The sequence below is a fragment of the Camelus ferus genome, chromosome 10, assembly GCF_009834535.1.
Source record: "Camelus ferus isolate YT-003-E chromosome 10, BCGSAC_Cfer_1.0, whole genome shotgun sequence".
NCBI classification, from domain to species: domain Eukaryota; kingdom Metazoa; phylum Chordata; class Mammalia; order Artiodactyla; family Camelidae; genus Camelus; species Camelus ferus.
Window position 1 is genome coordinate 67,571,639 of NC_045705.1, and position 14,709 is coordinate 67,586,347.

The 14,709-nt window shown below is 38.6% G+C and overlaps 1 protein-coding gene across 5 annotated transcripts in view; it reads right to left on the minus strand.

The window, feature by feature from the left end:
• KMT5B (lysine methyltransferase 5B) overlaps positions 1 to 14,709 on the minus strand; it is a 51,811-nt gene that overhangs the window by 9,984 nt on the left and 27,118 nt on the right. For all 5 annotated transcript variants that reach the window (XM_032490023.1, XM_032490022.1, XM_032490021.1 and 2 more), the window contains 7 exons: positions 14,001 to 14,069; positions 9,349 to 9,514; positions 8,847 to 8,956; positions 7,316 to 7,482; positions 7,019 to 7,038; positions 6,801 to 6,937; positions 1,138 to 1,334 (listed from right to left, as the gene is read on the minus strand). In XM_032490023.1, coding sequence (XP_032345914.1) covers positions 1,138 to 1,334; positions 6,801 to 6,937; positions 7,019 to 7,038; positions 7,316 to 7,482; positions 8,847 to 8,956; positions 9,349 to 9,514; positions 14,001 to 14,069 — 866 coding nt within the window. The remainder of the gene's footprint in view (positions 1 to 1,137; positions 1,335 to 6,800; positions 6,938 to 7,018; positions 7,039 to 7,315; positions 7,483 to 8,846; positions 8,957 to 9,348; positions 9,515 to 14,000; positions 14,070 to 14,709) is intronic.

Consider the following 14,709-nt stretch of genomic DNA (forward strand, 5'->3'; position numbering starts at 1 on the left):
GCTTCTGTACTACAGAGGCTACCCCTGGCCTCTGACTCCCAGCAGCAGGTAGATTCAGGAATTCATAGCAGTGACATTCACCATCGTGGGAGATATTTTCCCTTCCCTTTGGAATTTTTTGTAGGGGAGAGGAGCACCTGGTGTTGGGCTGAAAACACATGAAGACAGGGAGAATAGCCTAGAATAATCAGATCTCAGAGGGAACTTAAGCGCTGGGAAGTATTTATGGACATTTATCCTGCCAAAACAGGCCTACTGTGGGATCACCAAGTTAAAACTTTTAAACTTTATTCCTATTGGAGACAGGCTGGACTAGAGAGCCTACTGCTTCGTGGCAACCAGAGAAAACGGGTGTTACCCAGATGAAGAACAGCAGTGATCAGAGTGGTTCCAGGACTTCAAAGCTCCACCAACGTGACGGGTTTTCCTGGGCTCATTTAGGCTTTCTTCTCTCTCTTTTCTCTTTATTCTTCGTTCTCTTTTTCCAGTTTCCAGCAGGTTTTGCCCCCACACAACTGGTATCTTAAAGCTTGCTTCTTTCTCCTTTTTGTCTCTCTTGCTACTCTCAGGAGTGGCTATTACAACACATCACGGTATAGCGACATTCAAACAGCTCCTCTCTCACAATTCTGAGTCTGGTAACTGGTGGTTTGGTGAATGGGGTCAGTTCATTTTGAAAAAGGCAAGCAAGTAGTGAAAAGGTGGAAGCCTTGAGGCCAGAAGCTATGAACCCCCCCAAGTCCATCACCCATCCTAACAGACTGGCTAGACTCAGACCACGTGTGTGCCTGGGTGATTCCACCCCATCCTCTGTCTTCTTGTAGGACCTAACAAGATCATTACAGAGAGACTAACACTTTGAAAATGCTTCTCTCAAACATATGATGACCCTGGAACACATGATGAAGAATTTAATGTCCAGTTACCAAGTAGTCAAGAAAGCACAGTCTAGAGTACCACATTAAATCTGGAAGCAGGATACAGACTGCTTTTGGAACCTTGCAGTGCTGATGAAGCGCATGAATCCCAGAGTTTCTCTCAATATTTAAAAGATCAAAACTATTAAAGCATGCTTTAGAAAGCAAACTGTGTAAAAATACTTAAAAAAAATATGCTTATCAAATCTCCCTTACTTACTTGCATTGTTTTTTTCCTGAGTGGTATCTGCATCAGTGTTAGAGCTGACAGATTGACTGTCTGAATTTTTGCTGCTGTCACCTAACTTTTTAAGCCTATTTAAACGTTTATCTGTTTCTCTGAGTCCATATTTGCTATTGATAAGAGGAGCAGGCGCAGGCAGTCCCACTCTGGATTTAAAAGCACCAGTTCCCCGTCTGAAAGAGAAACAGCACAGGTTAAACAAACAGCATACTTACTGACAATAAGCCTGGTTGCTGAGGGCACTGGGCCACATTAGGTCAACAGATGTCTTGAACTGATGAGGCCTGAATCATTACTAGAAATCTGCCAAGTGTAGAACTCTTAAAATAAATTAAATATGTATATAAAATTAATGCAAAAAAAGATGCAGGCTTAAAAACAATTTGTTATGACTCTTGTTAATCAGTTATTAATTGCGAATGAGAAATTACTGGACTCCATAGACTATCAAGTGTAGGTAAAAATAATTAATTTTTCAATTTCAAAACTAGATGGTACAATACTTAGGTCTAAACCTGTAGTGTAAATAACCCACCTGTTAAATATATCCCAGCTTTGTTCTGCACTATTTAACACTATGTTACTGAACATCAAGAATTAACAAATTAAAAAAGAAATCAGAGAATTTCCCTAAATAAAGTCATTACTTAGAATTTAATGTTAGATACAAACAAATCCTAACTGAAATTCTGTATAAGACTAGACTATGTTAGTGAAAATCTGACTTCTGAAACAACAAAAACTGTTAAATTCAACCTTTAAACCCTTACTGAAATAAATATGAATGAACACAATTAACAAAATGTTACTAAATAAAAGACATTAAAAGACGTGCTTTTACCACTGGCTAATAATGATTTGTGACCTGCTTTAATTGTCTGTATAAATGATTCTGAAGTGGGTGCCTAATAAGTCCTCCTAAGCTTCCTTAATCAATTTAGCTTTGCAAATCTTTGCTTTATTCAATGGATAAAGGTAAATTTCTACTTGGCTCTATTCAAAAGAATAAGTAAAGTATAAATTAATGAGGTTAAAAAAATAAAGCACTAAATACTGCATTTAAAAAATGAGAAATCTCTTTGGCCAAAAGTGCCTTCTTCACTGACTTGCCCTTTTTTGGCCTTAGCTTACTGAAGAACCATATGACAGCCTCTGAACTTGTGGCAAAATTGTGAACACCCTCCATTATGCAAGCAATATTGCTCTCTGTAAGATCCCAAGTGATTTATTCGCTCCAGGATTTAGATGAAGAGAAAATAATTTTCTCCCTCAAGGAATCTGAGTGTTCACCTTTTGCTGAGAGAAGAAAAAATTCATTTTCTCTCCCTAGCCTCCTAAACCACTTAATGCTAGGGCACACAGACCTACTCCTGATACAGACTACTTTTGGTTAGTAAGGTGAGCATTACTGCTTTCGTCATCTCCCTAGAATGGATCTGATTCTATTTTTTATGAATGCTTTTGTAAAACAACAACAAACTTATTGTGGGACTGCCTCAATTCTTTTTTCAAAAGTTGCATTAGAAATTACTGTAAAAACCTCTAGGTAATCTTCACAGTTACAGTCCACTCCACCCTAAAGTGTATTCAGAAGGTAAATGCATTAATCCTGCAGGCTGTTTCATTTCATATGGATTAAGAAGTTCATAAATCATTTTCAGATCTTCTATGCCCTTTCACCATAACTTTTGGTTCGTTTCTGGAAAGATGAATCATATTTAAATATAAAATAAATGATCACAGTGGAATTATTTTATCTGGAAACCAGTTTTCAAAAGTAAAACTACCATCTGCTTCTCTACTTTCCACATCTTTTTTGTGTAACTTATTAAAGTAATACATGCTTGTTTGCCGCAACAAGTGAAACCACCTTAGGATACGTATCCCTAAAGTGAAAGTTAACAGTGCTTCCCAAGCACACTCCCCACCAAAGCCCCCAGGCGCCAGTGCCAGCACCTCATCTTCCACTCCTTTGCCACGGGCTACACATACACCTGGTTACACCTACTGCTGCTTCTTTTTAAGCGAACAAAACCAAAATAGGATAATATCATACGTTTTACTCAGTAACCAGCTTTCCTTATCATTACATCATGCACAAATAAACCTGAACTGAACGTACGTTTTGAAAGCTGTATCTTTTAATGGACTAAACATTTCATAATTTATTCAAGCACTCCACTGGTGACTACTGAAACTCCTAAGTCTGTTTCTGCTTGCACCACGAAAACTGCTGCTCTATTGCTCTGGAAACGAAAGCCTTACTAACTAGCGCTCCTATTTCCATAGGATAGATTCTGCCATATGGGACTGAATGCCAGATAAAGGGTGTGATTATCTTGAACAAATATTGCCAGATTACTTTCCCAAAGGTTTTAGCAATTTACAGCCATACTAACGCTATATAAGTGCCTGCTTCTCTACATCATCATTGGCAGCATAGAGTATACCTTTAAATTTTGTCAATTTGATAGTGAAAATGAATACCGAATTACCATTCCATTTTCTTTGTTTATGGCCATCATTTTCTGTGCAGCATCTTCCTCACCTTTCTTTTCTCTACTGGAAGCCTGGCTTATTTATAAGCTTACAGGAGCCTTTTGCCCTTTTTGGGAAATGTGTACTTTTTTCCCCTTCAGTTTATCATTTGTCTGAATGTCACTTTCGACTATTCAAAATTTTCTGTATTTATCATTGCTTGTCTTACTTTCAGATTTCCACTACTCCAAGGATAGGCATATGTAGTCTCCTAAATTTTTTTCTAATAGTTTCACATTATATTTTTTAATTTAAATTTTTAATCCATCTGGAATTCATCTTATAAAAGGTGTGAGATGAGGGTTTAGCTTGGTTTCTTCCAGATGCACAATGAACCTCATGTATTAAAGAAATCACCTCTTCCCCATTCATGGTATTAAGATCTCACATACAGTTGGCTCCATTTCAGGACTCTGTTCATATCCTCTTATCTATCTGTCCATATCTGGGCCAATATCAACAAGTCTTGATCACAACTGTTTCACAGGAATTTTTAATATCTGTTAAGGCAAATCTTCCCTAACTATATTTGAGAAGTTTTTTTCTTGGCTGTCATAAGACTTTCATATAAGCTTTACAATAATTTAGTCCTTCATACTCTTTGGCCCTTTTTTAGATTTTATTCCTCAAATTTTCTGAAGTGAAATCTGCAGCACTTACTCACAAAAGTATTAAAACTACTATTGTGTCAGGATGGTTACTGCCCAGAAACACACATCAAATGTATCCTGGATACTGTCCCCATGACGTCAGCACCTCTGGAAACACTCTGTCCACTCATCCTTCACTGGGCCACCTCTCCTCAGCCCTCAGCAGCTAGCACACTGCACACTGTGTGTGTCCTTTTCACGGCACTGCCCTCACAGCTGGCACTGTGCAAGTCCTGCTGACCCTGCCTGTACCGGGCCTAACATAAAATAACTATTCAGTTAGTATATGATGAGGAATCGAATGAATTCCTTTGACTAGCCTCATCCTCTAACCTAATTTCTGGAAAGGCAGAAACAATCTGGTGTTTCTGAGAATTTCAAGAAAATTCCCAGCCAACCTTCAAATTTAACTCCTCAAATAGTCTGACAATAGCCATGCCTACTGTTCTGTATTCGGCCTATTTAAAAAGGATTTGCACGTTTCTATTTATTCCTCACACTAACCCTGAGGAGTATACAGGGATTACCCCATCTGACCAGTGAGAAAACTGAGTCTCATGGAAGAGATTAATGTGCCCAAGCAATGAGACTATGTGCAGTCCTAACCTAGAAAAAGAGCTGTTTCAGGGTTTGTCTGGAATCCTGTGCACATGGTTATGTTTTTCAGGATAGCCTCCATAAACTTATTTAGTGTATCATTTGCTTCATTCATTCACCCATTCAATAAATCAAGCACCTACTCTGTGTCAGACACTGTTCCAGATGCTGGGAATATAGCAGTAAATTTAAAAGAAAAAAATTTCTGCCTTCATGGAGCTTATTTTCTAATGGGAAAATAACCAGAAATCACACAGTAAGTTTATACCTAACATCCCGAGTATTAACTGTGTGCTGTTTTACATGCTTTTCGTGAGATAAATTTAATCTTCACAGCAACCCTATGAGAGAGCTTCTAATGCTATCCTCATTTTACAGATGGGGGCAATTAAGGTACAAAAGCAGCTAAGTTGCCCAAGACTGCATAGCTAATAAAATGTAGCCAGGATTCCAACTCAGGCAGTCTGACTCCAGATCTTAGGCATGTAACTGCTACACTATGTTGTTTCTATAAAGTGGTTTTAAAGCATTATTCACCTGTAATTAAACTACTTCATGGATTAAAGGGTCTTTTGTGGACTGGTCTAAGATTTAACCAATGCTTGAACTACTATTTTACGTAGAAAAAGATAAATTTTAACCCCTACATTGCCCTACCCCCCAAAAAGGTGCAAAAATTCAGCAGCATCAGGAACAGGTTTTGTGTGGTGCCTTCCTGGCAGGCCCCAGTGCTGGAAAACAGCTCAGGCAGTACCACGACTCCATGCCTCTGCTCGCTCATGACACAGGGGAAATGTCTGACTACCCAGAGAGAAGAGAAAGGAGGGCTCTGGGGCATCACCATTTCTCCCGAGGCTGGCTGGCGGGCTGCTGGCTGGGTGTTCTCAGTGGGAGAAGTAGCACTACCATATATTCTTGCTTCTATGTGAAAATGCCTATGAAGTGGGAAGAACGGGGCTCTACGGTCAAGCTGGCCTGGGTTTCTGCACTTGCAGTGTGGCCACACTGCCAGTTCTCGCTCCTGGATGGCTGTGAGGACCGAGTGAGTCAAGGTGAGCAAATCACCCAGTACAGTACAAAGCCCATAAAACAGGCTCAGCGAACCCCGGGCTGCTCCCTGTGTGGCCTATACAAGTTTGCACCACCTCATCACAGGGCCTTCCTGCAGCACTGGCCAGCCAAGCTGGTGACGCTGCCTCTATGAGTTCTTGTATGCAGAAGCTACCACCATAAGCAGTGTGGACAAGGAGGCCTGCTGAGTCAGACTGGGGATTCCTACAAGGACCCGAGAATCTTGATGGGTCACAGAAAGAAGTTCCTCACCAAGTAACAGAATTTAGGAATTACTAAGAGCATGTGCATCAAAACAAAACTTCCAAAAGACACAGCTTGGTAATACACAAAACCACCTCAGGGTTTTCCCATGATTATCAGTGGTGAACTTCACTTGCCACTTCTGGAGCAACCCCACCCTGGCACTGTGTGTGTGTGTGTGTGTGCGTGTGCACATGTGTGTATGTAAGGTGCAGCTGGTAATAAGATTTTATAGGGCCAAGTGCTGGTGTCCCTTAATAGTTGTCTTTTTTGGGGGGGAGGGGTTAAGTTTATTTTAATGGAGGTACTGAGGATTGAACCCAGGACCTTGTGCACGCTAAGCACACACTCTACCCCTGAGCTATACCCCCATCCCTATTCTTTGACTTTGTTTATGTACGCTGCACTGAGTGTAATGCTATAGAACATAAAAGACTATCCCCTATCATCCAAATGATGAGAAGATAATATGACTTCATGCCCAAAATTATCAGGTGGTTAAAAGAACATAAAGGCCAAACATCTTACTTAATACTTTACCTTTCACAAGTGTAACACTCGCAGAACTCATTATTTTCTCCAAAAAACCCATCTCCATAATAACAAGAAATTTCTTCTCCAGGTTCAATATCTCTTAGAGCCTTCACACATGCTGTATCTCGACCAGTTGACACAAACTGAAATAAAATTAACTCATTAAGAAACTCATACCTGAAGCAGAAACAAAATACTTGAGATAAAAAAATTTTAATGCTTACCTTACAGTTAGGTCTGCAATCTGAAAAATGTCCAAAAGATAAAGTCAATTAACTGTAGATAAGATCTGAAACACGAACAATTACAGAAATCTGAAATAAGCTTTTCACATAATTTTACCAGCTTTTGACAGAAGTTCTAGGTCTCAAGCTATTAACTACAGGAATATTTATTTTAATAAGTGTGTGCAAAAAAAAAATTTTTCTATTTCCAGTCCTCCTTTAAAGGAAGATAAGGTTATTCTAAGTTTTAGTAGTGCTACCCAACACTAGTGCTAACACCTTAGAAATAGAGCTTACCATGGTTTATAAACGCAGCAGGACCAAGCCAGAGCTGAGCACAGTTTTTCCTTGTGGAATACATGACACTGAAGTCGTTTTCTCCATGTCTAAGTAGCATGTTCTCCTCAATTTCTGAAAGTTCGGCAATACAACCCACCAGTAATTCTATTTTGTCATTTCGTTTCCTATTTAAAATATGCGATGTTAAAAATTACTAGTAATTATAAATAGTAAGGCTTCTTTTAATAAAATAAGCCTGTCCAATAGATACCAGGAATTAAGAGGCCTCGCTGTGTGCATCTTAGTGGACTCACTTGGATCCCCACCTGCATATCACGTCTCCCTCCTGGAAGCCCCACAGCCCTGTGTAGCAGCCTTATCCCACAAGATTGGGAAGGCCTCCAGGACAGGAGGTGTGCTACCTATGTCTCTGAATCCCCAGCAGCGCCCAGCACAGTGTTTTGCAGGCAGAAAGGACTCGAATACCCACTGCACTGAATTCAACTTGTGGACACTGGAAGAAGGAGACAGAGATAAGCAGCAGTAAAGGGTTAGGAGAACCCAGAAGTGGGATGCCACCCCAGGGTAGCACCATCCAACAGTAACATAATGCAAGCCAAACACGGACTCTTCAGTGTTCTAGTAGCCACATTAAGAAAGTAAAGAGAAAACAGTTGAAAGTACTTTTAGCAATATATTTTAACCCAATATAACCCAAATACTAATTAAGCTGGTAATCATTGTAAAATATTAAGGAGAAATATATTTTAATTTAAAATCTGGCACGTATATCACATTTATAGCACTTAATTCAGACTAACCATATTCCAAGGGCTCAACTGCCACACACAGCTGGTGGCTACTGCACTGGACAGTGCAGACCTAGAACCCAAGATCTCACACCTCCACACCCATCTCCAATACAAGGAGCCACAGGAGCCAGTCAGCAGGCTGGATACCATCCCAAGGCGAACACCACACACTCACGTACACACCCACACCCAAGATCTGGAAGCACTGCCCCTGCACAGTCCATTTTCAGGTACCTGACCCTAAAATCTCTACTATAAAAAATATTCTTTCACGTATGGCTTTTATCCCTCCTAGCTGGGCTCAACTTTACTACTTTAACTTAAGCTTGCACATTATATATGTATTTTTAAGCAGGCAATGTGCTAGGAAATTTCCACCCATCAAATTCCTAGGATCATTAAAACTTCATACTCAACCTTTCCTATATGCCAGGAAAAGACTGACTCTGGAAGCCAGGTTATCCAAACCCAGCATCCCGAATCTAACTGCAGTCCTTGAGCAGCATCCAGACCCCAAACAAGGGAAAGCACAAAGCACTCTGACTTAGAGACAGGATCTGGTTCAACTCAGGACTTCTGATTTCATTGTCACTGGGTTGAGGCACTGGCACGGCACTGGCTCCTTTGGGTAAACTCTGGCTTCATTCCTCCCCATGGCTTTCTCAGCACGTGAATGGTAATTTAAGAGAGAACTTCAATAAAATTACTTCATGGGTTTATACTAGTATAATAGTTACCACTCTTTTGTTGCAACTATTTTGGCTCCATTTTGTTCTGATGAGTATCTATTACAAGGCAATATTTCAAATCCACTGTCAGTTGCAAACATTCGCAAGTAAATAAATACCTAAAACAAAAAAAAAATTGATAGTAACTTTATATTGAGTTATTTATTCTGCTAGACTTCCTCAGAATTATAAAAACAAATCACCAACAATGTAAAAAATTTAAGATCATTAAGTAACAAATTTCGTGGTTATTTCAAAATTTGACGTATTTGTGTACCTGGTTTCTTCACTATGGTACTCTAAAAGTTCACAATAAATTTCACTTCTAGGTGACAGAATTTCCTCTTTGGATAATCATATAAATGATCTTATGTGTTATTAGAGCTTTATTCATATTAATTTTTATGAAAATTTTTGATTTAAAGTTACAGTGTTCACTAAAATTTAGGTTTTAGTTTCTTTTACTCTTATCCAAACAGATAAACAGTATTAATTTTATTAATAAACCTACATGCTCCTTGAATAATTTCTCCTGCATTTTGTTCTTGTTGAGAAAATAGTGCCGAGCCCATTCGCCTGAAGTCAAACATTTGAAAGCTTTCTCCAAGTGCTCATCTTTCTTAAAACGTTCAATTACTTCCTTTAGTTCTTCCTGCCTTCCTTTAATAGGCCGAAATCTGAAAGAAGTTAAAATAACTTTAGTTATCTTTCATCATCCTTGGGCCACTATGAGAGCTTGAGAAAAAAATAACCTAAAAACAACAGACCTAGCAAAAGAGAACAATGATTAATCTTGATAGTTATTACTAAAGTAATATTGATCACCAGGAAATACAACTTCTCTTTCTTCAAACTGTATTTTAATATTCTTATCTCACTGTTATCTTGATAACTGAGAGGTGACCAGGTGATTCAAATGAAAGCTGTCTGATTCAGGCTTATAACTGGTCATTTGCTTGGGGAGGTACAAAATGACAGACCTAGAACAGAGCTTGCCTAATTGAGTCAGAAAGACAAGAATTTTTAAAAACATGCAGAATCAAGCCAGAATTGTGCAAGGCAATGAACTTCAGAAGAAATGATGAAGCAAACAAAATCATGCCATGAACAAAAACACTCTCTATGTACACAGTTAGAAAAACCCCAAACTAAATATCCCAACAGGTCCTGAAACACACCTTGGTGTTCCAGTATTCATGTCAAATTAATCTTTGACAACTGCATTCAAAGAACAAAAAGAGTGCAGAAGTACAACTCCAACAGTGATACTGTGTTGGCGATGGATGGAAAAACCATCAGGGTAGAATTTTAAAAGGCTTCTACTGTAAAATCAGCTATAATGACTTCAGAATATTACACTGCTATGCACATTTTAACGCGTGATACAATCATAGTCCAAGTAAAACTTCAGTCTGTAAGCCCCTCATTTTAAACCTGTGTTCTCAAAAAAAATGTGTACTATAATTAAAGGTACTTGGATCTTAATTTCAAAATTTTTTCTCATGTCAATTTCATTAGGTTTATTTTCCAAAATAAAGTGCTTTTTAAAAAAAATTAACATCCAACAAAAAAAGGAATTATGGACTGCTAGTCAAATAAAAATACATTAAGAAAAAATGTTAGTGTCTCAGGAGAAAAAATATTTGAACTATGTGTCTTACTTTAACATTTAAAAATACAAACCTCAGAAATCTGAAAATGCTAAAACCAAGAAGATTCAGCATAAACTCCAGCAAAGGAAACATTCAAGCAGTATTTTTTTTTCTAGATAAGCTATCACAAAATGTACTCATAATATTTCAGTAAGATTTGTAAGCCACAATATTTCACCAAGGATTATTTATTATGTGCTGTGTACACAGGTGTTATGATAAAAAATACAAGATAGAAGATATGGCTACTGTTCTTGGATGGAAAATTTTGTCGGGACTGAAAGACAAATACGTGCATCAAACAGATAAACAAGGCAATAATACGCAAATACACGTTAATATGGTACAAACAACACTGGTACAGCACTTTAAAGTACGGAAATTATAACTAAGGTGTAAGATTCGTTTGGGAAGGGAGGGTTAGGATTTGACATTGATATGGGCAATGAGGAAAGTAGTGAATTCAGATTTCTAAAGGAAAAACAATATTATTATAGGCAGGAAAGACTCAAAAGAAGGAAGGCAAGCAAAGTGAGAGAAATTCTTAGTAGAGGCTGAGGGAGTTGGCTGGCTAGCAACAGGTAAAGGAAAGCACTAAAACAAGGAAGGGAAAGATGTGAGGAACAGAACAGGCATGACACTGTTCACTGTACGGGATCTCTAGAGCCCTCACTAGCTACAGGCGCTAGTGTCAGGAAGCTCTCACGACTGCTAAGCAGAACAACGTAATGGAGTTCAAACACACCCTAGAGGTGCCATATGAAGAAATGGAAAATGCTCTATTTTATTTTCCATTTCAATCAGTTAGCACACTGGCCCTCCCAGACAGATGAGGGAAAGTCTTTTTTTTCCTTTGAGCAAGCTTATAATTTTATTTTTTTTTAATTTTGATTTTTGGTTAAAAAAATTTTTGGAAATAAATTACTGTAATTTAGGATTTACTTCTCCCATTCTATTGCGAGAAATTCTTTTTAACAATTCAGAATGTCTTTAACTAGGCTGTCAGAATGTGGTATCAGAGAATTACCCCAAAAATAATCTACACTTGTAGAATTGTGAAAGTATTCAAGCTTCCATCAGTCATAGTATTAAACTACTTACTTGTAGCCACCGCAAGTGATTCTGTGAAGACTGGGTTTTGGATTTCTCTAAGAAGCCCAGTCTAAAGCCTCCTGCTACAACTCTGTACTATGGGGTTATATATGGATGAAGGACAGACAGGACAACCAAAGCAGCTGCTGGCAAAGGCACACCACTCCAGGCAATGTGAAATGACGGGAAACAAATCTGTTTTGTGTTTCACACAGTAAACAGAAAAGCAATAGCTCACTTTGAGTAAATATGATGGATAATCCATGATGTTAAGTGGCAGGGCTACAAATGACAGAAAGACCAAGCAATCTTCACATGTGCAGTGTGGGACCGACCAATGGTGACACTCTTCTAAAATAACTACAGAGCTTGACACATTAGAAAGCAAGAGTCAGCATTAAATTCACCTGAAGATCTTGAGAACATGATAGAAAATAAGTCACAGACCTGGAATGGACATTGGAAATTCTTTTCTTCCTCTTCTTCTTCTTTTTTTAAAAAAGGAACAGATCTAGTGTGGAGTCAGATTTCTTCTCCCTAGACACTGGCTAGTCTTGATAGGTTTTATGTGTGTTCTCTGCTTCCTGAAACTTGTTCCTATCTAAAATGGCTTTCAGCTATCTTTTTGTTTAGTCTCTGTTCATAATGCCGAACAATTTATATACTAAAACGAACACAAAATAATCAACTCTTGATTTAATAATATTATGCCTTCCAAGTTTCCTGGGAATTGTTTCTGCTTTCCTGACTACTAATGCCTCAAACACAAAGCCCCCGAAACTGCCCCTTGCCACCCGCTAGCAAGAATCTCCACTTCACTTAAAATGTAATTTACTGTCAAAACTTAACTGTCACAGATGGCTGCCATAGGTGTGAAACGATAGTGAGGAAAAGGAGGAAGAAAATGGTTCTGGGTGCAGAAAGGAAGGGGAAGAGACAGCTGTCTTCCATAACCCCACAGAACATCAAAACCACCTGGCTGACAGTTCAAGTCAAATCCCATTACAACAAAAACTTAGGGAAAATAGAAATTATTTGATAACATGAAATTGTTATAACTCTTGGGCCAGAGCAAAAGGCACTGAGGACCTTATAAAAATTTATTTTCTATTATTAAATAGAAAAATACACTCTGTCCTCTCCCCTTAACCACAATCGTTCTTCTCCCTTACAAACTGCACAAAGCTATCCTTACACCATGGCTCTTAAAGCTAGAAGAAAATTTAGATTATCTTAAACAACCCTCTTGTTCCATAAATAAGGAAAGTTAAGGCCTCACAAGGGCTAACTAATGGAAGGCCTGGGACTGCCACACAAGCCTCCTCAGCCCTGCTCTCTTATCTGGACTGTGAGGGCCCTCTTGTGTCTCTTCATGACCAGAACAGGATTTGACTTGTTTCCCACTGAGTACCAGCACTGAGCCCAGCCGGAGACAGCGCTGGCTGGTACGCTAACAACACTGTGAAAGGGGGACACAAACATATACTTTAGAACTGAGTACTTGGGGATGAGGTGGCCAGGGAGGCAAGAGAAACAGGTATTTGGCATTTCCAAACCAATATGCCCCTCCTCCTCCCTCTTCTTAATACAAAATTTGCAACTTTAAATAAAACGAACATTTATTTTTCTCTTCCTACACCTCTCTGATCAATGGCTGGTATAATAAATTTAAAAATATGTCATTTATAATTGTTTATCATTAAAAAGGGCAGGGAAAAAACATATGAATTCACACTCCCACACACCTGTTCCCCACTCTTTCCAGAGACTGACTTCCCAGGTTTTCTTGCTATTTGGTTTTTCTGTTTCCAAACCCAAGAGACCACTGTGGCAATGAAGCTGTAGCTTTGTATTAGCTGTGCTACGTGCCCTTCCATCAGCATGTACAACCAAGAGCTGACTGGAGGCAGGGGAAAAAGGAGGGGACAGAAAAAAGGGATCAAGGGAAGGAGAGAGGAAGAGAGAGAAAAATGCTCAAATATTTAAGATATAAAACCACGAGGCAACACCGTGAATACATTTCCCCCTTTGAAGAAAGTTTAACTGCAAACTGACAGTTTGTAGGTGCTGAGAGGAGTCATGCTAGAGCCACAGCTCTTCATTCCTTCTTGACCTGAAAATAAACAACCAGAAACATACCTGGCTGAGTCCTGCAATCAGTGCTCAGCTAATTCCATGGAGTGACTCCTGATCTTTGGATGAATGATTTCTCTTAAAATTACCCTGTTATGGAGTACAAGCGGTTTTTTTAAATACTATTACTATTACTATTACTAAGACCAAACTATTTCAAAAAGGTTTGCAAAATGTTCTAAAATTGTGTTTACGCTGACACCTCCAATTAAGTAACATAAAAGAACATTATAAAGGCTGAAACAGGTTAGTCGGTATCTTATTGTTTGTAATGCTCTCTACCTACCTCACAGGGTTGTTGTGAGGAAAACTGTCAGATTTTGAAAAATGCCTTGAGCTCCTCGAAGGAAAGGCGCTATATAAATGCAAAAACAAACAACAATGAAAAACTATTTGTATAACTTATAATCGTAATTTCTAAACAGACTTACAGTACTAGTTGTAGCAGAAATCCCTAAAACGCTGTGGTATTTAAGACCTTTATGAAGTCATGGGTAGGCTCAGCATGATAACAAAGGCTAGGATGTGAAATTCCCATTTAACATCATTTCACCTTGATTATATTAAGTTAGAAGGCCGAAAAATTTCTTTATGCTTTCTAATCAAGCACATAATTTAAAGTGACATTTAAAGTGATTTATACACTCATATTCAACAATGGATATGAATAATCAAATGTATAAATAAGTAAAATAAAAATTAGACGGCTGCAGTAGTGGGAGGATGAGCAAGGACTGTGCAGGCTGAAGTCTGTGCTGAGACGACTCTTGTCATTTCTTTACAAGGTGGTGTTCCCCCGGCTCCTCAGGATGCTGTGAGACCCCTGGTCGCCCAGCCTAAACAAGGAGGCACTGCTGAAAGCATCCATTCCTGCTTCACTATACTCATCTCCACACTACTTTCTAAAAAAACTTAAAGTATTACTAACAACTCTATTCTCTGGTTCAACGGAAGAATATAAGTTTACAACTGACAGAAGTCAACTAAATTTAAAT